Raw genomic sequence first — 21050 nt, 5'->3', positions numbered from 1 at the left:
TTAATCCTTCACCAAATTTTCTCCAAAGGCACCTGGAAGAGGGTGTTGGCACGCATACTCAGAAAACCTTAGTCATGCCTCTCTACCTAGCCAAGTTATCTAAGATTTCACTTTTGATTTAACTACTATCTCAAGTCACGAAGCTAATAGACTTGAGAGCTGGATACTCTAAATACAAGTTAAGACAAACCCATGCAACAATGAGTTCTCTATACATGCCGAACAATGGGACCGTCCTGGCCGTGTTGGACGGTGCTCTCTCATTCCTGAGACTTCCTGACGTCAGCTGTTGTGATATATGATCGGTTGGAGTGTGTCTGGTGTTGGGCTGACTGCACCGCACAGTACAGTAGATAGTGGATGATTCACAGGCAAATGTGTCAACAGTTCTCTCTGCAGACATCTGCTGCCGATTACAGTATCTCTCCCTCTTTATGTCGCTCTCAGACTCCTCTGAAAACGGCACAGTTGTAAACATGCTGCCACCAGATCGAGTGAGACATCAAGCTTTTGTGAAGCAGTAAACTAAATTGAAGGTCAAGTCAGGAGTCGGGCAGATCCTGTAGTTTCATAAAAAACAAGGATAAGCCTGCTGCCACAGTTTATTGGGTTTTAGTGCCGTCGTTTTATTGGTTCCTCGTGAGTCACTTTGAGCTTTCCACATACCTGCATTTCCATAGTGCTGAGTGGTCTGGTATGGGCCTTTGAATCATTGACCATTTATGGCGTGCTCACACACAAACACGCAGGCAAGCTCCGATCAAAAACAGCAGTCCCTACCTACCACAAGCCAGCTGAGAACTTCACAACCGGCGTACCAGTGCAGTTCCCTGGCAACGCTTTAGCGGAGCGCGGCAGAGTGTGGAGCCCCGGGCCAAAAACATCAGATCCTATTAAGGCCGCTTCTGCAGCGTGTCCCAGGGGAACAATGCACCTCTAATCAGAGATCCTTGATTCCACGGGCCCCCGATGAGGTCGCCACCTTATTGATACTCCATCACAGCACCCGCAAGCTTTCTGGTGCCACCCTAAGCTCATCTGCGAAAGAGGGTTTGCGCTCAAACAACTAGAGTCTGTCTCAAATGAGAGACAGACAGAGGAGCATCCAGGTGTGATAGCCTCTCTATTATAAAAAAAAAACTCACCTTCTCCACACAAAGCCTGATCAATTTAGTTTTGAGCCAACTGGCACTAAAAATATCAGCTACAGCATGATGTTTTTTTCTGATTGTGCTTTTCCTGATCAAGTGTCACGGACGGAAAAAACCTCAGGCTCTTACACCAAAAGACTAACCTTCTACAAAACAGCCTCCCCCCTAGCAAACATCATGAAGCCTTAATTAACAAAGACAAAACTGACACCATAACTGCTTGACGGCTGGAGCCATAATTGGGTGACTGGATGATTGGAACACTATTAAAAAAATTTGCTTGTTTGAGTTCATTAAACTTTAAGTTTCTTAAGTTTCTTTACAAACTGAAAAATGCACTTTGTCAGCCATTATAAAAGGAGCTTGACTTGTCTAATTACATGACCTATTGTAACAACCAATTCATGTGTCATTTCTATTCAGCTTGCATTTCACCCTACTCATAAAATTTGTTACACCTATTGCCTGAAATGCCTCATCGTAATCTTTTCCTTCTCAGACATTTGACTTTAATTGAGTGCTTTTTTGACCGCTCATTTCGGCTCAAATGAGGGACACGACCTTGGAGCGATGTGAGATGATTACTGTGTGTTTCTCCCTCTCTCCCGGGGTGCGTGTGTGTGTGTGTTCTGCAGCCAAGCGACTAGATAGGGGGTCCTTCAAGCCAGATGTGGTGGGACCAAGCCCTGACCTTGCAGCCTAGAAAGAGAGGGTACAGTAGCCTATTGTAGAGTGTGTGTGCTCGTCTGTGTGTGTGAATACATGCAGCAACACTGTCATTACTGCATATGCTTTTCAAAACGTGCTAAAAAAGCGGTGAAGGAATACTTCGGTGCACACCCACACCAGTTGCTTTTCAAATTCACACAACCCTCCACTATGACCGAGTTAAAATCAAAGCGGTGCACCCAAGTGAGCTCAGGGCAAGTTGAGTTTTCTTGCATCAGTCGAGCGCTGCGTTATATAAAAATAAGCTAACTGACAGACTCCCACTGCTTTTGCTATCTCAGTTGTCACTGCTCTGTGTTGGCGTCACTCTCCATCATCCTCACAAGTTGTTTTTTTGTTTTTTTTCATCTTCAGCACCGGAGAATGTGAAGAGGGAGAGACTGCAGGCCTGCTAGGTGTCAAACGGCCATAAATGGATGGCTCCGTTTCAAGTGTCTGTTAATCGCCACAGTTCAGCGGGTCAAGTTTCACATTCAGGGTCAAAGGTCGGGGGCTAAGCCCGGGTTATTGCGTAGGTCAGGGGTCAACTGTGAGGTTGAACACACTCCCAACGTCACGACAGAAGGCTGAAAGAAGAGAGGTGGTTTTTTTTTGTTACTCCTCCCACAAGTGCTTTCGACCAACAATTACTGCTCAGTAAGGGTCTGTAAATGTTCTAACTGGTTAACCTTTAAAGGCATTTAAAACAAATGACCGAGGAAAGGCGAGCAAGTACCCACTTCAACATGTTTTTCCTACTCTCCTATGCTCCTAGACTCTTTTCCTCCTCTCTTTGTAATAGTTTTCCCTTATTTAACCTGGGAAAAAACATTCCCCCGGCCATGTCTCTCGTCCCTTCGTGACACACATATGTGGTCTTCTTTTCTCGTCGACCATTTTGAACCTCGGCGATAAAGCCTTAAGGTGTCATTTAGCTGACATGTGTGGAAGAGGGATCCATTCGCAGATTGTCAAGTACGTATCACTTGGGCTCCTTGGCTGTCAGGTTAGGGTTCATCAAAATCTCTCATACTAGCGCACTCTCTTCTTCTCGTCCGCTCCCTTCCTTTATCGGATGAGTCTCTGTGAACGGACTTTACAACATTCCAAGCCGCTCGTTAACGCTGACTAATTGGCCAAGTCCGCATCAACCTTCCCCGAATTCCCTTTGTTACCACTTGCCCAAGTGGACGCCTACACTGTTTGGTTTTGAGGTTGGGTGGGCAGGGGTAAAGTGGCCAGAAAAAACAACATTAGATACTTAGTCATCCACTGTGTCGCCATAAAGAAAATCCAAGCCAACTGATAACATGTTGTTCCCTCCGTATGATACAGCTGCTCCTTTGTCAGTGTCAGTGACAACAGTTAAAAGTCTCATATTATTTAGTTGTCATGATTTTGTTTTCAAATGTACTATGGCTCAGGATAAGAATAATGTTCTTCATTATGTTTTGCAAATACTGTAAATGTAGATTGGTTAAAAGGGTATTTATTGAATGAATTTAAAGACAAAGTCCCGACAATACTGGACCCTGATTGGCTGACAATACCAGCTCCTCTAAGTCAAATGCTGCAAAGCTGCCTTAGTGGATGGATTTTAGTAATTGTTTAGAGAGGGGAGCCAATCAAAACCAGGTCCAGTTGTGATGCATTGAGCAGAGAGAGAGAGTCTGAAACTACCTGTAAAAAAGGATGGATTTTTGAAAATGCAATTACCGCTCAAACAACATCCAATTTTAACAATTAAACATCTTCATTAAACATCTTTGATTATATGTGTATATAAAGAGAGGACAATTTGAATTGCTATAATAAAATTTATGTTAAGTGGATTTTTAAGATGAGCACTTGAGGGACAGTAAGAGGACAGAGACTGATCCATATTCCAACAAGGGGCAAAAAAAATCCACAAACTTTTCCGCTAAACGTCTAAACAAACTACTTTCACCTCCAAACAGTATGAATGAAGTGAACTCCTTGCCCCCCTGCAGCCCCACCTCTCCCTGCTGATCTTGTGGGGTTTGACCTTGGATGGCTAACTCTTGCTGGCCGGCTAAAAGGCTGCTGGCACACAGCTGAACAGTCAGCAGGCAGACAGGCTTCTGCGTGTTACCGTTCTGCCTGGCTCGCTCCTGTCTTTAGGGCTCTTCCCATGACCATAAACGGTCCTTCTGTTCAGAGATCTCAGGGTCACGCCTTCAACTTATGGGGCGATAAGGGATAAGGAGTTTTGTCTACCGGGACTAAAATGGGAGAGAGAGAGAGAGCGGGAGGAAAAGGAGGGACGGGGGAGCGGGGAGGAAAGAGAGAGAAAGAGGAGCGGCAAATTATGAGAGAGAGACCAGGGCGGAGGACGGGAAAAGTGGGGAGGAAACAGTGAGAGAGCAAGATAAAGAGAGAGAAAGGAAGAGAGAAAGGGGGAGGGAGAGACCAAAGGAAGGAGGGAGAGAAACAGAGGGGAAGGGAGATAAAGATGGAGAGAGAGGGGAGGATAGGGGGGGGCTGAGAAAAAAAGAAAAGCACGAGAATTAAGGAGTCGTTATAATGTCTGACTGAAAAAGTGAGCAGAATATAAAAGAAAAGAGAAGGGGGGTGGAGAGAGAGAGAGAGACAAGAGATTCGGTGTACTGTATGGATAATTATAGCTTGTGAGTAAGCAATATTAAGTGGAGGTGACAGAATAAGCACATAAATACGGCATGACAAAGCAAGACAAGATGGCTGACGCTGTCTAAGCAAAGCTCCCACTGCCTTCACTCTGTGCAAAGCATCATAAGACTCAAAGTCAACAACGCGGGCCTTTCAAGCAAAGCAGCGCCGTATAAGAGAATCTTATCTGCCTTGCCGGTGGTCAACTTCAATAGTTTTATAAATATATATTTGGTCAGTATTTGACAATTACTTCACGGTTTCTCTTTTTTCTTTTCTTCTCACATCAATTCAGCAGGTTCCTGCGCCAGCCGCTCCTGACGCTAAGCCTTGTTGTTGTCTTTTCAAATACCTCTTGTCGCACAGCTGACAAATGGCTAAGATAAGATGACAATTCCCCAGGCGCTTTTATAAATAAACTCCAACCTATCAGTCGGGGAGATGGAACAGGGTTTTTTCTGTGTGTGTGTGTGTGTGTGTGTGTGTGTGTGTGTATGGGTGGGCTGATACGGTGTAAAAGATAGGTGTTTATAATGGTTTGTGTCGCTTTATTGTATATCCTAATGTATACTTTACTGTGTGTACTTTATTGTATGTCTGACCTCCTTGCCTATGCGTGTGTGTGTGTGTGTGTGTGTGCGTCTCCGCACATTGTCTTCCTCAACCTATACGACTCTTTGTATGTATTCACATTTGCCCCATCATGGCCGCATTATCCCCCCCCCCACTTCTTACGCTCCCCTCTGATAATGTTTCATGTCACAGAGAGTTAATATATCCGTGTGCCCTTTTCATAGATACGTGCAACAGACCACACACACACACACACACACACACACACATCCGAGCCACCGTGCTAGAGAGCAGCAGCGCGGCCTCCCTCTGCTTCGCCGTAGCTTCTCCAGCAGCGTAGCTCCCCGCCTAGATCGCTTCACGGAAAAGGTCACGCTGGCCACATGACCCGCTATTTGAAGAGGACCTGGTAGATACCCAAACCAGGCCAAGCACAATCCAATTACACCCCAGGGAGATACGCCGCATTTGCTGAACTCTGCTTGAGTGATATTCTGTTTCTCTCCAGGCATTCGTAAAGATCCACTTACGTGTTCATGGTCAGCTACGGTCTAAAATCAACAGATGTCTTACAAGGCTCAAAACCCCTGTTGTGTTAGTCTATTAGGCTGAGGTAAGACATTTAGGAGTTTTATTAGGAAAGAGCCAATTAAGTTTCCTCAGTGTAGAGTAGTTTCAACCAGCAGAAGAAACAAGTATACACTCTGCATTCACTGGTTTTTCAATCTGGTGCAACATGAGGGTGGGCCTCCAAGGAAGGAGAGGCTGCGTAGGTCTTGATTTAAGTAAACACGCGTTGGCTAGAGGGAAATTGACAGCATGAAGGTTAAAGGTCAAGCAGAGTGGGGCGTCCTGGTGGGCTATGACGCATTCCATACACTCGAATTCGGCTCTCAACCTGTGTCGCATGCCTTCCCTTCTTTCTCTCTCTCCTGTCTTTCCCTTCTGTGTACACTCCAATAAAGCAGAAAGGACCTAAAAATGATCTTAAATATATAAGTAAATGAAAGGTTGAGACGAATAACCTTTGGTGATCGGGGCTTGCTCCTTCACCCCACTGCAAAAACCATCCATCACAACGAGTCAGTTAGTCTCATATTCAGCCTTCAAATCTTATTTTTCTTTAACAAAGAGAAAAATTCTGCCAATGAGATGAGATCATTCCACTTGTTTCCAGTGCAGCTTCACTTGTTTCAGGAATTTTCTAGAAATGAGTGTCAATCTCTTGAAACAAGTCAGAATAAGGCAGATCACAGCACTACTATCAAGAAATTACACTTGAAATTCTTGAAACGAGTTGATTTGCAGTGGAAACAAGTGATTGCAGATTATTTCACTTATTTTAAGAAAATTCTTATTTTAGGACTCAATAATAGACTAAATGACTTGTTATGATGGAGGTTTTTTTGCACTGCACATGCACTCTGTCACAATATGTCACCATGATAACATCCAGGATAACACCACCATGAAACAAACACGTCTGGCATTTATCACCTCGCTCTTTATGAACCTGCATCACATCACTCTCTCTACAATTAAGAGTGAGCAAAACATGTTGCGACAGCATTGTTTTACACCATCCTTCTGCTCTTCGAATCATTTTTTTTTTTTTTTTGAGGGAGGGGGGGAAACCTGCTTAGAAGACAAGTCCAGGTGCTTTTGTCCATACAAGGTCTGGAAACCACAGCTGGTTGAACCTTATCTTTGACATTCACCATGTAAGAGGATGGTATGTCACCTAAACTGCATCAGTGGGCCGCTGAGTGCCGCAGTATGTGAAAGCATCCAGAACACCTGATAATAAAGCTTATCAAACCAACTCGCGAGATTAGATGTAGCCGGGGCCGGGCCGCAACTGAAACCTGCATACCTTGTCTGCAGCAAGACCATGTTTGGTGAGCGCCGGTCCGCAGAAGATAAACAGTCAGCATGGTCGGGCTTTGGTGTACACGGATGATGGTGTGTGAGGCTGAGCAATGGAGCAGGCATGAGAGGCCAAGCTTGCTACGGGGCTTTACTGGTGCGAATCAGTGATCCATTGAGTCGCATACTACACTGGACTACTGCTATTGTGAGAGTCATGCCAGAAAGGTTGTTAAACTTTGGCTCTCCTAAGGTTCTGGTTTACGGTTACTTTAGTGCCGGTGACTGTAAAGCTGTTTCACATTTTATAGTTACTGTTTTTGACTGCATGGGGAAAAGTAGCTCTGTGAATGTTTGTGTGCAAGGGATTTGCAAGGGTTTGGAAATAAAAGTTATTTCCGTATACTGACATGTGGCCTCCATTTGAAAACGTTAGTATCTTTTTTTTAATGTTCAAGGAAGATCTTTACTTGAATGATATTAAAATAAAATGTGATATCTTTATCTAGGGATGGGACGATATGCTTACCTCACAATACGATTCAATACGCAATATGGGTTTCACGATTCAATACAACCACGATACAATGTAATAAATAAAAGTTCAAGGCTTGCTAGAATGTAAACAACAGTTTAAAAATGACATTACAAAGTGCAACTAATGTAATTTGGATGGAGAACATGTGAAATTGTGATGGGCCTCATTTGTGATTAAAACAGCAGAATAAAATGGAGCTAATATCACGATTCATTTTTCTGCCCCACGACACGTATTGTCACATTTTTGTATTGCGATACACTGAATTTCGATATATCATCCCATCCCTATCTTTATCCAGATAGAGTGAAATCTGATGGTCATGATGAATAACCTGGAAAAACTGCAAGTCATGGACAGACTTGAGGAACCATTACTCAGAATTTAGGCATGTTGTTTTCAGTCTGAAGTGTGTGTGTTTGTGTGTGAGTGCATGTTTATGCTTGCAAGTGTGTGTGTGTGATTGCACCTTTTCAGGCTTGCTGTAGTGTGTGAGCACATTTTGAAGCTCACGTGTGTAGCCGTGTGTGTGTGTGTGTGTGTGTGTGTGTGTCGATGTGAGGTACAATCTACCAAAAAATGTGCTCCTCCCCCGAATATTACAAGGTACGTCATTAAACAAAAGATAAAGTGCTGCTGTCTAACTTCATGTTAATATCCCCAGTAAATTTAAGCCCCTGCCAGTCTGGATGGCTTCCAAACGTTTCCACAACCATTAGATTCCTCCGTCCATTACTGCAGTTTCTAATCCATCTCTCTTCCTCTCTGCTGTTTACACAATGCAAGAGTCAACTCTCTTTAGTCCTCCTCTTCGTTTACATTACACTATTTCACACTGATGTCAGTGAGGAGCTGGTTTACAGATTTCTTTATCAAACATTACCCTTTATAGCTACGCTGTAATCCTGTACCGCTGAAAGTTAAGTGTATGAGCTGCTGATTGCATGTTAATCTAATGATTGTTTATCTGTGATGGAAATGACTAGGAACCATCCCTCTTCTGCTGGGGGCGAGGATGTTCAGAGTTATGTGTTGTTATACAGATAGGCTTTGTATACCAGCTGCTGCAGGACACATTCTGAGTTGTGTGTTTTTTCCGGGTGAGCGGAGATTTAACCAAAAACTCTCCATTGGGTTTAAAAGACGTCAGTTCCTTTCTTTTTACATCATCTGTGTAATGCTACAGTACGCGGTCCGCATCCATAGTAACCTAAACAGTGAACCAAATATGGAATTACATCAGGATGGAATGTTTGGCTATTGGGTTACAAAGTGACTAATCGTACACTGAGCCTTAATCAAATTGCTCCAAGAGAAATAACTGATATAATCTGATATACCTTTCTTACATCACTTGGCTGCAGACAGTGGAGCTCTGAAATAACAAGTCTGTCATTTGAATAGAGATATTTCCGAGCCAAAGTAAATCACCCCATGCAAAGAACACCACTACAAACTTATTTACCAAGAGAGAGAGATATTAGGAAATTGGATCCAGATTGTGCAACCATCCTAATATTTATAGAGGAAGAGTGTGGGGGGGGGAAGGGGGGGACTGGGCCATTATCCAGCTATGTTAGTGAGAAATTGCATTTTCAACCTCAGCTAAATGGATTACATTTTTGGACAAACAATAACATTCTGGGATGTTAAAGTGTAATTAAGTCATATTCGTGGAGAGGCTACCCTTGCCTGACTGTAATGCAGTACACTGTAGGTCTGGGTTACAAAGACTTATTGCCTACATGTTGCAGCAGCAGTTGTTTGAACTTCAATTGCTCCCTCAGCTTCAATGAAAACTAATGTGCCCTGGCTGAGAATGCCTTTTCTACAGCGTTTCACTGTTGTGTGAAGTCTGGCTTTATGGTACAGTGACCTAGAAAAAAAAAAAAACTTGGCTGAATTTGACTTTTATGTGGCTATAGTGCCAGATTAAAAAGTGGTGTGGTGGATGGAGAATATATGAATGTAATATGATGAGATCTTAAACAATAAAACAGAAAAAGACAACAGGTGCAAACTAGTCTGCATCAATTCAAACAAGTCTCCTTCATCCCCCCTTACGAAGAACTATAGAAACCCTATAATACATTTTCTAAGTATACTGTAGGTCTAAGATTATCACGGCAAAAACTTGCGACTTTCACAATAAAATGTAAATATATATATAATACAGAAAATCCTATAGTAATGCCATATGAGATGAAAAATGTCAGAATAGTATAAACAATTGATTCGCCAACCACAGACACACTTTAAATCACTATAGGAATATCATAGGGATATCATAGTGATATCATAGGAGATACAGAAATACCATAAAGTGCGATAAGGTTGCTAGAAACTCACTATTGAGTGCCACTGACACGCTATAAATCGCTTTAGGAATACAATAATGATTTCCCGTTAGAGGTCATATACCTATATGAAAATAAAAAGCACTACAATAGCAGCGAGACCAGGTGCTCGCGCGGTGATACAACCATACCTCCTCTTCGTGGTTGGTGAATTCATTTTGTTCGTTTTCCTTCTCGATTTTGTTGTTATTCATTCTGAGTCGGACTCTGGTGACTTTCTCTTGGACCGTCTTCTTCTTCTGTTGTTTTATTTTGAATTGATTCTGCTTTGCTCTGTCCTTCTCCCAGGCAAAAAAAAACCCCGATAGACAGTCCGCGTCCGGCCGCTGTCCTACTGACCCGAGCTTCCCACTACTTTGGCGACATCAATCTGATAAGTAAAGCTAATATTAAAAAAAAAAAAAAGTCAGATGCAAGTGGTATTTCTGAGACTGTGTAAGCCCGGCAGCGCAGTCAGATATTCCTCATTGGACTTGAGCATTCCCTGGAAAGCTTCTCCGCAGGCTCTTCTCGCTGTCCCCCAAATGAAACACAGTAAATGTTCAGTGGACTGCTCCGCTCCGCAGGCAAACTTCTCTCCCATCTCCTTGTGAGGAAGGGAGGGATGGAGGGAGGGATGGAGGGGGTGGGAGGGGATTTAGGGTGGGGTAAAGGGTGGGATGCACCGTCTGCCTGCCTTCCTCTGGGCTTTATCAAGTTTTATCAAGTGCTGTAAGAGCAACAATGGAAAATCAGTCTCAATCACCGGTCACCTTTTCGACCGGCTCCATGTTATCTCTTAGTGTATATTTAACATGCGGATCTGAATGAGGAATCTCTGGCGCACAATCACTGCAATATTCCTATAATATTCCTATAGTGATTTACAGCGCGTCTATGGTAGTCAATAGTGAGTTTATAGTGACTTTAATTTTGATTTGCTATGTTAATGCTATAATAAAAATAAAATATAATACGGTTTTATAGGCGTATGGTAGCCAATACTGAGTCTATAGTGACATTGTCGTATGGTGATATTATTACTATAATATTCCTATAGGAACTTAAAGTGTGTCTGTGCTCAGTCAAGAGTGACCTTTATAGTTTTATAGTGACCTTATAGTACTTGAATGTTTTTTTATTTTTTATTTATTTATTTATTTATTTATTTTTACCTCTGATTGTATTACTATAGGATTTTTTTTTAAATAGTTTTTGAGCCACACATGCATGCATTCTGCATGATATTTTGAAGTTTTGCTTAATATTTGTATAGTATGAATCTAAAATGTATTGTAGGATTACTGTAGTTCTTAAGGGATAGTTAAATGAGATTGAAGTTGCAGTAATTTGAGTCTGGGCTACATGGCAGATAAATCAAATGATGGAACATAGAGAACACAACTTCATGCCATATAGGATATGCAGGACACATGAACCACCAAGGGCCCCGAAAGGCTTCACATATAGATACATTTGCAATTTAACTGTGAATTTGTCCTTTCATATAAATATGCATAGGTCTACTATCAGCTCAGCTCAGACTCAACTTCAATAGCTGCACATTGATCTATTTTTAGTATTGTTTGCTTAATCTATCTGATAGTGTTTGCTCTTGACTGGGTGGATACATGCTTTCCCTGAGGATAATCCAGACATGGCTTTGTTTCAGAATATAAGAAGAGTCTGAAGAGTCAGTGATTATTTTTTTTTTTATATCTTAACCAGTTGACTGCTTAACCTTTAACCGAGTCAAATTACATACCGTGGGTTTCCGTCATAAATCTGGCATCACAAGATGTCTTGTTAACTGGCAAGTCATGCACACTCATGAGTTTCTCCCCACCCCACCCCCCCTCTCTGTCTCTGTTGCTTTCAATACCTTGAAATATAGCACTCAGCACAATTCATCATGTGTAAAGATGCACAGATGAATGGACACAGGCAATAATCAACTTGACTGTTTCATAAATTTCACGTGGCTCTTAGTTTATCATTTCAAGGCCCTTGAGTACTTTTGTGGTTTCGGGCAAATAGTTCTCCTGGGACATCACAGGTAAAGCCTATTGTTTGTGTTCAGATTAACAGGTTGTGTATCTACAGAGGTACTGGAGGACAACGCCTGTCACTCAGTCAAGATTGGAAGACGATAACAAGTCGCACAAATACACTGTGGGCTTTCACCCAAGAATATTTAATTTATGACCTTTGAGTGTGGAAACAACCAGACCCTCTGGCTATGAAGGCAATGTCTCAATTAACAACAGTGCTGCGAGGAGTGGGTTCGGAGATTAGCAAACACTAAAAACTTTACTGGCACACCTATTATTGTCTATAGCCCACGGTGCAAAACAGCCTTTAAAAGAAGCTATCAGGTGACAAGGCAGCCTTGAACACTTCCCCATTTCAAAACATTTATTTTGAGCAACTGCTTCACTTTGTTGTTTTTTTTGCGATGAAATGTTCAAGAACTGACAGGAGCTCGGTGTTCGGAGACTTTGACTATATGTTGTGTGACATTTATTACACAGGACAGAAACCCGTATTTTGTGACAGCCAGTGCAGAAAACAGAGTGCGGCGTTTTCGCTGAACTTGCACCTCAAAAGCAACAAAAGAAGGAAAAATAGTCACTGCGGATCGGTCTTGGTGAATTCTGCTCTTTCCCCTCCCCAGTCGTGTCTATATCAATTACGTTACGTCTGAAGCGTACACAATGAAGAAGGGACATGGCAGATTCTTTTTATGCTGATGAGAAACAGTTCGGGATGGGGAGAGAGGGAGGGAGGGTCTTCAGGTCTTCCAAGCAGATAAAAATGGAAATGTTCCCCTTGCTTCTCAACATCCCTTTATCAAAGCTTCTTGCCGGCCTCTGGGGAGCGGAGAGGGGGAGGAGAGGTAGGAAGGAGGAGAAGGAGGAGAGGGGGGTAGGATAGGAGGGAAGGGGAGGGGAGGGGGGGAGAGAGATGTCCCAGCTGTGTTTGACAGGTCTCAGGGCTGAGCTGTGTGGTCTGATGCTCTGAGTAGGGAGGTGCCACTGCCCCCCCACCCACCTCCCCTTCCCCCATACACACACACACACACACACACACACACGTCTAGTCACGGTGTCCTGGGGAACACGTCAGCAAGCGTTTGACATGGTCCAGCCTTAAAAATGAAGACACTTGCATGCTTTTTATGTTATCCGAGAGATTGCCAGTCAAAGAAAATGCAGGCTTAAACAATTTTAAGATGCATTTATGCTGGTTTGACTTCACAGAGAAAGAGCGTATATCAAAAGAGAGCATGCATGTTGATTTAAGCGGATAGAAAATCTTTTGTTTTAAAATTAACAAGCATTTAATCTGTGTTGTCAGAACATCTACAGACAGAAAGAGAGACAGGGAGAGAGGCAGGATCGATGGAAAAGTTGAAAACCAGTAAAACAAATTAAATGAACCGGTGTCGTCTTCCTGACCACTGACTCATAGCTAAAAGACCAGCTTGATATGAGCACTGAAACAGGAATCTGTCATGACACAATGCCAATGTATTGACTGACGGTGTTGCCCCTAGGGAGGACCCCCTGTGGTACGAGCAGTCCAGTCGGTCAATAGTCAGATGACTCAAAGACACGCTCTCCTTCCTCTTCCTTCCACTCCTCCTTTGCATTCCTGCAACTCAGTAGTATCAAAGCAAGCCGTTTATCACAGTACTTCATGGTTACTACCTTCCTCCAAAACAACAAAACAAAAAACACACAATGTTGCAGTGTTGAAGTCATCTGGAAAAAGAGGCGAGCGTGCCTTCGGAGCTGACACTGGGTTCGGCAGAGTGCACTTCACTGTTTTGAGTGATGTGGAGTAAGTGGCTCTCATTGGGCGGAGGGCCAGACCATTCCATTCCTTTGACTTAGTGATACGCAAAGTTCCTCCCTTATGGTTAGTGCCCTTTGATCTCCCCCTAAGATCACTAATGAGCAATTTGTGGTCATATTGACCCGCTCTAATTGGCCATGTGAGGCCTGACTTGGTTCTTTGTTTTCAGCGTGTCATTATGCTCTTTCTTAGTCAGTGGCAAACAACTGCGGTTTGGCTTCTTCGTTGCCAAGGCTCTGTTCATTCAAGCTCTGGGTGACATAAACATAAAGGATAATACCTGTGTTTTTTGCCAGTCGTCTAGGTGGGCCCTCTCATTTACATTAGACATTATTCCTGGTTTGTCTGCACACAGTCAGCATAGTTGGAGATACAGAGTTTGTTTTCCCACCTTCAGAATGCAGCTATTCATTCTGAAAACTTCCACAGATTTGAAATAATCCATCACAGTAAACAACAAACCTTCATTTAGTTTTGCCCAAGTCTCTGTGTTTTATTTCATTGTGGGTTTGAGTTGAGTGTTTTCATATCAATGCACACATTATGTTACGCTCTGCTTACTGTCAATCACCTGACACCCAGAGAAAGAAGTGGAAGTCTCTGCCAGGAAATAATTCTTCAAAAACTTGTCAAAAACTTACAAACTTTATTGTCACATCTGTGTCTTTTTATGTGAGGCGTCTTTGTTAGCAGGGACAGCAGTTAATTCTAAAGCAATGTTCGACAATGTATGACACCGGTATTCTCCTTTAAGAGCTCAAATTGATGTGGCAGGTGTGGGAAAAAAATGCTGAATTTTAGTTGAGGAAAATTCACTGTTGCTCTCGCTCTCGCTCTTCGACGTGTTTCTGCTGTTGGACGGAGCGCTGGGCCAGAGAGAGAGAGAAGGAGAGAGAGAGAGAGAGAGGGAGAGAGAGAGCAGCTCTTGTGATTAAGCAGGCTGCATTGCTGAGTAGTGAGGTAGAACGTGAGTTTATCCTCAAGGGCACGGTCGGGGTCACCGAGTGCCGGTGCGTGTTAAATCTGACAAGCTGCGAGAATGAAACGCGCACCGAACGAAAAACAAGAACTCGACTGCAAGCCACCCTCATCAAACCGTCTCATCCCTTCTCCTCCTCTCTCATCCTCTCTCATATATCAAAACACCTGCAACTGTGTCGAGGTACAGGATGTCTGTATGCAAACAGGAGAAACAGGCACAAGTCTGTGTTGTTTTGGTGTACTGTATAAGCTTTCACGGGTCAGCAGGCAGATAAAGGGTTGAGTAGAGAACAGAGACTTTGCTATGTGTGTCTCCTAGGCTTGACTTCCCAGCTGTTGACACAGGTCTGTATAATGGACTATAATGCACTCTTGGAATGCTTTTGAGTGGTCCTGAAATGTCTTAAAACAGGTGAAAAGGAAGTAAGTAAAGTTATATCTCTCCTTTTGTTGGGCAGCGGAACAATAAAAGGTTAAAGTAAAACCCAAACTCTGATGTCTTTGTCTTTCCCGCTGCCTTTAATCTTAGCTGAACAGTCTGTGCGCAACAAAATAGTTCATTTGCTTTCCATCGCTTCGTTCCTGGTGCAGAACTGTGTATATTTACCTTTCCTTAAAAGGCAAGAGTCTAAATCTTTCTGATTAACACAAATGGTATGGCATGCAATTACGGTGTACACTGTTTACTGATACACAAATTCACTTTAATCACTCCTCATGTGTCTGTAAAAGCAATAAACAGCGTTATTATGTTGTTTTACGGTCAGGTTAGAGCGTTTAAAAAACAACAAATGTGATTTTATTAGCTACAATTATAAAGGATGCTCATGTATAACAATGCATGATTGCGGAAAATTGTCGATTGCCACAGAGAAACATAACCAAGATGATGCAACTCTGTTTTTTTTTTTAAAAAGGCATGGATGAGGACATGCCATCCAGCGGTTTTCGGTGCCTGTTGCGATGAAATTAATTATTTCTGTGGAAATGCAATGGAAGCCACTGTGCCCTATAGGTCACATTTCACTTTTCAAAGGTGGTGTGGACCTGGATGCAAAGGTCAGCTGTCAGAAAGCCTCTATCCTCTCAAAGCAACGGGTGGCCTGTTTTGAACACGACTAACTGGACTTGAACTGCATGTGCCGCTGAGCTTATAGGACCACAACAGTACAGCCAGTAACAGAGTTTGTTGAGCAAAACGCTGCAGTTTGATAACTCGCTGTCATTTCCACTCTCGCCTGTGAGGAGCCGACTGTAGCTGTTAGTGGTGCTGCTTGCTTTCCAAACAGTGGTGAAGAAATGTGAGTGTACTTGGTTGTCACTCACATTTTTATAGAAATATCCCAAATAGGCAGAACTCGCTTGGCAAACTAAAATCTCAGACATTTCTTTGTTTAAGATAAGATACTATTGACGCTGCAAGGAATGCTGTATATTGTAGCTAAGGCCAAATATTAGCTTGAGATAAATCATATGAAAAGAAAAGCAAACATCAACTTCTGTCTGTTATACACACTGGAGAAGGATTGATGTATAACATATCAGCTCCTGGGGAATAGCCAGTCAATGTGTTGTATATTATAAATCAAACTCAACAGATCACCATGATGTACTTCTGTTTTAATGTACCAATGGAAGCTGCATAATTGTGTTTGAGAACAGTACAGTAAGGGAGTGGTATAAATAACTGCTTCTAAATATAGAACAGCATTTCAACTTCCTCTGAAATTCCTGCTATGAGTTCCTATCATCATGGGCCTATTGCCTCTGAAAAAAGACAACAACCCAGATTAAAAAGCCACAGAGGCCCCCCATGAGGTCCTTGTCACTCTGCACATTCGTGCAACTGTCCCCGGCATCTGTCTTCCTTGTCATATTAAAGTAAACTGACGCTTTGGCGACACCCCCAAAATAAAAATGTTGGTAGTGGAAAAAAAAAAAAAAAAAAGTGAGAATGGAAAGGAGCCTAGACGGGGCCCCGGCTGCACTCCGCCGGTGAAATAATTAGCCCCCGGTCGATCTGGACTCCTCGTGGGATTCCACCGTGACATATTCAAATGAGTATTGGCAGTGTGTGACACCAGCTGCGGGCGTCCTACAGGGAGCTACTGTACTGTGCAGCGCCCCGGCCCCACCGAGCACGACGGAAACCCTTAAACTGTTCGGAGCGGGGGCAGTGCGCTTCTTCTCTGAGCGTCATACTGAAGAGTTTAATGGAAACAACTGTAAAACATGACAGCTGAACTTCCTATGTATGTGTTTCAGGCCACAGACTCCCTTCCCTCCACCACACACACACACACACACACATCCATCCCCACCCAAACACACATCCATGAGTCTGTGGTGCAGATGGAGCACCACACAAGGGGCTCAGAGGGACAGCCATGGGGCCGGGGGAGAGGGGAGGGGGGGCGGGGTGCCGGGCATTATTCAGCCCCATCCTGCAGTGGAAATGCAAGTAGCAACCACACCCATGTCAATTACAATAAAGCAGGCTCTGTGTGGAATTCCCACTGTACCCGCAGCACCAATTTGCCAAACCCCCGGTGGGAGGGCACTGGAGTGGCAACTGGCAACCCACTGAATCACAAGATCCTCCTCTCCGGCACAGAGGATAACACTCCCACACCGCTCTTTTTAGACATCACCTTTGTTCAATGCTTCCAGGTTTTTTAGGTAAATCAGTGAATCTCTCTGACTGTTACACCTACTGATTGTCACTCTGTCACCCATCAGCACCTGTTTGTTGTTAGGTCAATATTATTTCTCAACTCAAGCTCACACTCACGATGGGATGAAGTACTGTAATGCTTGGAGTATGTAACTTTTGACAGAGTATTATTAATTGCTGTTATTTTTAATGCAACACCTTAATAATATATGTATTATTTTTAGTATTATTATTAATAAATACTATTTGATATCTTGTATCACCTAAGCAAAGCCTTCTGAATAGCCTGTAGATGGTGGACAAACAGTTGCTCAATAGTTCCTCCTTGTGGTTATAAAATATAAGAATACAAGCCCTGGCATTATAAAATCAGCCCTTGTTACAGTTTTAAATACCATTATCTTTATTTAGATCAGTTATAAATAAACATGAATACGACTGATTAACATAAAAATGGCAGTGGAAATGAAGCATTTCAGATGCAAAATATATCAGAAAAAAAGCATAGTGTTGGATCAAAAGAAGCATATCATGTCAATGTTACCGAATAAATAAAATGAAAATTTGAATAAAATGCAGGACCTAGGCGTTCCTCATATGGAGGGAGAAATGTAGTGTGACTTTTGCACTTCTGTCGTTAACACTAGAGGCGATGTACAAGAAGTTAAGGAACTACAGCGGTCTGCAAGAGGAGTGCTGAAGGTGCAGGTTGAAGCGACGTACGCCTGTCAGACCAAAACCAGGGCTTCTGGTGCGTGTTGGTGCAGATGCTTCAGGTGGCAGAGGGTGTTAGCCATGTTGAGGTGGTCCCATGTTAGTTTCTGACAGGCGTGCTGCTTCCTTTGACCGTCTTCTTCAGGTGATGGTAGTTGGGCAGAATCTTCATGAGGAAGTCGAGCTGCAGAGTCTGAGGCTGCAACAGAGAGTTAACGGATAAAATTCACCACTGGTTATTCATGCAGCCGTATATCAGCCAACAAACTTCATGACAACAGTCTCGCAGGGATGAAATAAGCATCAATGGAGTCAGACCTGTGGCCTCTCAGTCTGCACGCGCCTGATGCAGTTTGAGCCGTAGATGACGGTGTTCTCTGGTATGACTTCACATGTGTTCACCTGGCAGCAGGCGCCCACGATACAGCCGCTGGTCAGGATCACATTCCTCCCAAGATCAGCTACGATTCAGCACCAGCAAACAGATGGGAGAAAAACAAAAAATATTTCAATGAAAAAAATGGTAATAGAGGAGGTGCAAAATGTAAATGTGTGGGCTACAGGAATGTAAAGTTACCTTTGGACTCGATCACGTTGTTGTCTCCAATTTTCAAAGATTGAGAGACTTTGGCAGAATCATTAAGGATTTAAAATGTTGCAACCAACTGTACCAATTCTTAAATAATGCAATTACATGGCAAATCTATGCATTAGTATTTTCAAACATTTTTCAATTGATAGCCATTACAGACTACCAATCAAAGGATACCACATCCAACTTCAAACACATTGTTGGTCCCAATGGTCATGGTCTTTGGCTCAACGCCCTCTGTGTCTGGCATGATGTTCTCTGGATAACTAGAGATAGAACACGTGATACTAGTGGTCAGTATTGATGGTCTTCAATACATGGGAGTATACAGTAGGTTATGTGATAAGATAAGATTTTAATGATCTCATGGGGAACTTGGGTCGTAAAACTAATATACTAATAGGATTCAGCAGGGAATAAGACAAATAGAATACGCACACAAATAGATATAGAATAGAACAAATAGAATATACAATAAGCAATAAAAACATAACAGGTATGAATAGTGGTGACAGCATACCTGTTAATGATAAGTGCCTGCTCCTCAATCAGATTGCCCTCCCCAATGACAATCGGGCCTGCCTCTGCTATAATCCGTGCTTTGGGATGGACAACTGTTCTGGCACCTAGCGAAACAGAAACAGGATGGGACAGCGTTTTATTGCAGCATTTAGTTTGGATAAAAGATGGCGCATGTGAAATTAGAAAAACAAATTCTTACCAATGGTCACATCTCCTCTTATTTCGCTTTCTACACACACGACAGCTCCAGCTGCGATTCTGGTACTGCAAGAAAACACAGAGATGATTTAGGTTTCACTGAAATATTCATACAGCATAACCAGGCTAGCTAAACCACCAGCAGCTAATCTGTCTTGGTAAACAGAAATGCCATGGTAGTTTTCGACTAGGCCTACATCTTCACCAACAGCAAATACTACAAACAATGTCTACGATTCAGTCCAGAAGCTAACTGGATGTCTTTGAAATGATGTAAAAGCATAACGAACCGAGCTGATAATGTGGGTGTTGCCATCAGTGATTTTTTCCAGAGGGTTTTTCAAAACAGAAACGATTTTAATGCCTGAGATTTAACGCCTCTTTCAGAATTAAATGCAGTATTTCAAAAAGTCGCCAGCTCGTAGCGAGAAGGCTAACGCTAAGGAAATGTTGTTACCATTTCTGTGCGGCTTGCTTGTTGACGTCTGACATCCTTACGGCGATTAACCCATCGACAATTGATTATTATTCCTTGTAGAGCAGAGTCGCAGCTCAGGGTCGATTGCTTTTGTCTGGAAAAACACCATCCTGAAACTTTGCTGCCCTCTACTGTATGTTTTTGGATACTGCGATGAACTGCAATGTGTGTGAATAAAGGAAAACTAGCCTTTCCAATCAAACACTGTGCACTCTTATTTAATAGTCCTCTTGTTTATGTAATATTATTACAATTTATGTATAAAAAATATTTTTAATATATAAAATAAACTTTCTCTTTCTTATGTTGTCCCTCTATTCCATTCAATAGTTTCTACCTATTATGCACAGACCATTTCCATATAGATTGTTTAGTCGCCAAACATTAACAATAAACTAAAATTAAAAAATCTTAATTAAGCCTACCTTTCCATTATGTGAAATACTATAGTAGCCTGTAAATGTGAGTAGACTGTGGACTCCAATCTGTGACCACAATAAGGTGAACAACCACTATTATAAACAAAAAAACTATAAAGATAAAGATGTACAGTATATTACCTTTAGGTAAAGGTAGGTTAATTCTATTTCACAAATAAAGAGGCGGGTAAACAGAATTTAGGCGAGCCTAGATTCCTCTAATTTACTGTACATTCCCTGTTAGGACAATTTCAACTGACAGAGCTTTTACTTTTATTGCACTGTCACCGTTTCTCCTGTAGAGTGCATCCACTACCGATGAATGAGAGCAGACAAAGCCCACTAACTAAGCAATTATTAGCTTATGACTGAATCACTGGAACTGTAAGGGAAATCACTATGATATTCCTATAGGGACTTAATAGTGTGTCTGCGAGTTTATAGTGACCATATCGTACTTTATATCTCCTATGGTGTTACTGTTTTGTGTGGTAGAAGTTTTTGACTCACAGCAGCTGCATGATGGTTTAAAGTTTTGCTGTGATTTATATTATTCTAAATTTTACTATAGGATTACTATAGTTTGTTTTCATAAGGGGTAAAAGAAGAAGGAGTAAAATGTAAAATACAACACATTTACACCAAAACAGAGGCTGCGTGAGAGAGAGAGAGAGAGAGAGAGAGAGAGAGAGAGAGAGAGAGAGAGAGAGAGAGAGGGCGAGATGATGATGATGATGATGCGCAAGTAGGAGCCCAAGTAGGATTTTCCTTCATGAAGAAAGAGAGAGGCGGA

General features: G+C 42.4%; 2 protein-coding genes across 6 annotated transcripts in view; both read right to left on the bottom strand.

Annotated features, from left to right (window-relative positions):
- LOC139914409 (RNA-binding protein with multiple splicing-like) overlaps positions 1-10393 on the bottom strand; it is a 33965-nt gene extending 23572 nt beyond the window's left edge. For all 4 annotated transcript variants that reach the window (XR_013507998.1, XR_013507999.1, XM_078291824.1 and 1 more), the window contains exon 1: positions 9974-10393. Coding sequence is in view for 2 of the 4 variants with exons in the window: in XM_078291824.1 (XP_078147950.1) it covers positions 9974-10036 (63 nt within the window). In the remaining 2 variants the exon portion in view is untranslated. The remainder of the gene's footprint in view (positions 1-9973) is intronic.
- Positions 10394-17745: 7352 nt separating this feature from the next.
- Positions 17746-19863, bottom strand: LOC139914497 (dynactin subunit 6-like). Of its 2 annotated transcripts, none has more exons than XM_071902835.2 (7): positions 19818-19863; positions 19362-19426; positions 19161-19266; positions 18818-18906; positions 18626-18673; positions 18367-18509; positions 17746-18247 (listed from the first exon to the last, which is right to left on the bottom strand). In XM_071902835.2, exons 1-7 carry the CDS (start codon positions 19850-19852, stop codon positions 18149-18151), a joined length of 585 nt encoding a protein of 194 aa, XP_071758936.1. In that variant the 5' UTR covers positions 19853-19863; the 3' UTR covers positions 17746-18148. The 2 variants fall into 2 exon arrangements, with proteins under 2 accessions (XP_071758936.1, XP_071758944.1); XM_071902843.2 differs by lacking the exon at positions 19818-19863 and adding an exon at positions 19651-19810.
- Positions 19864-21050: the final 1187 nt, after the last annotated feature.

The sequence above is a fragment of the Centroberyx gerrardi genome, chromosome 23, assembly GCF_048128805.1.
Source record: "Centroberyx gerrardi isolate f3 chromosome 23, fCenGer3.hap1.cur.20231027, whole genome shotgun sequence".
Taxonomy (NCBI): Eukaryota; Metazoa; Chordata; class Actinopteri; order Beryciformes; family Berycidae; genus Centroberyx; species Centroberyx gerrardi.
This window is presented reverse-complemented; position numbering and strand designations above follow the sequence as displayed.

Excerpts from the sequence above, each read along its gene's own strand:
- LOC139914497 (XM_071902835.2), bottom strand. The coding sequence starts at position 19,852 with ATGTCAGACGTCAACAAGCAAGCCGCACAGAAATG. Across the intron at positions 19,427-19,817 it reads AAGCAAGCCGCACAGAAATG|TACCAGAATCGCAGCTGGAG; the intron begins GTAACAACATTT and ends GTTTTCTTGCAG. Across the intron at positions 18,248-18,366 it reads TGCAGACTGAGAGGCCACAG|CCTCAGACTCTGCAGCTCGA; the intron begins GTCTGACTCCAT and ends TCTCTGTTGCAG.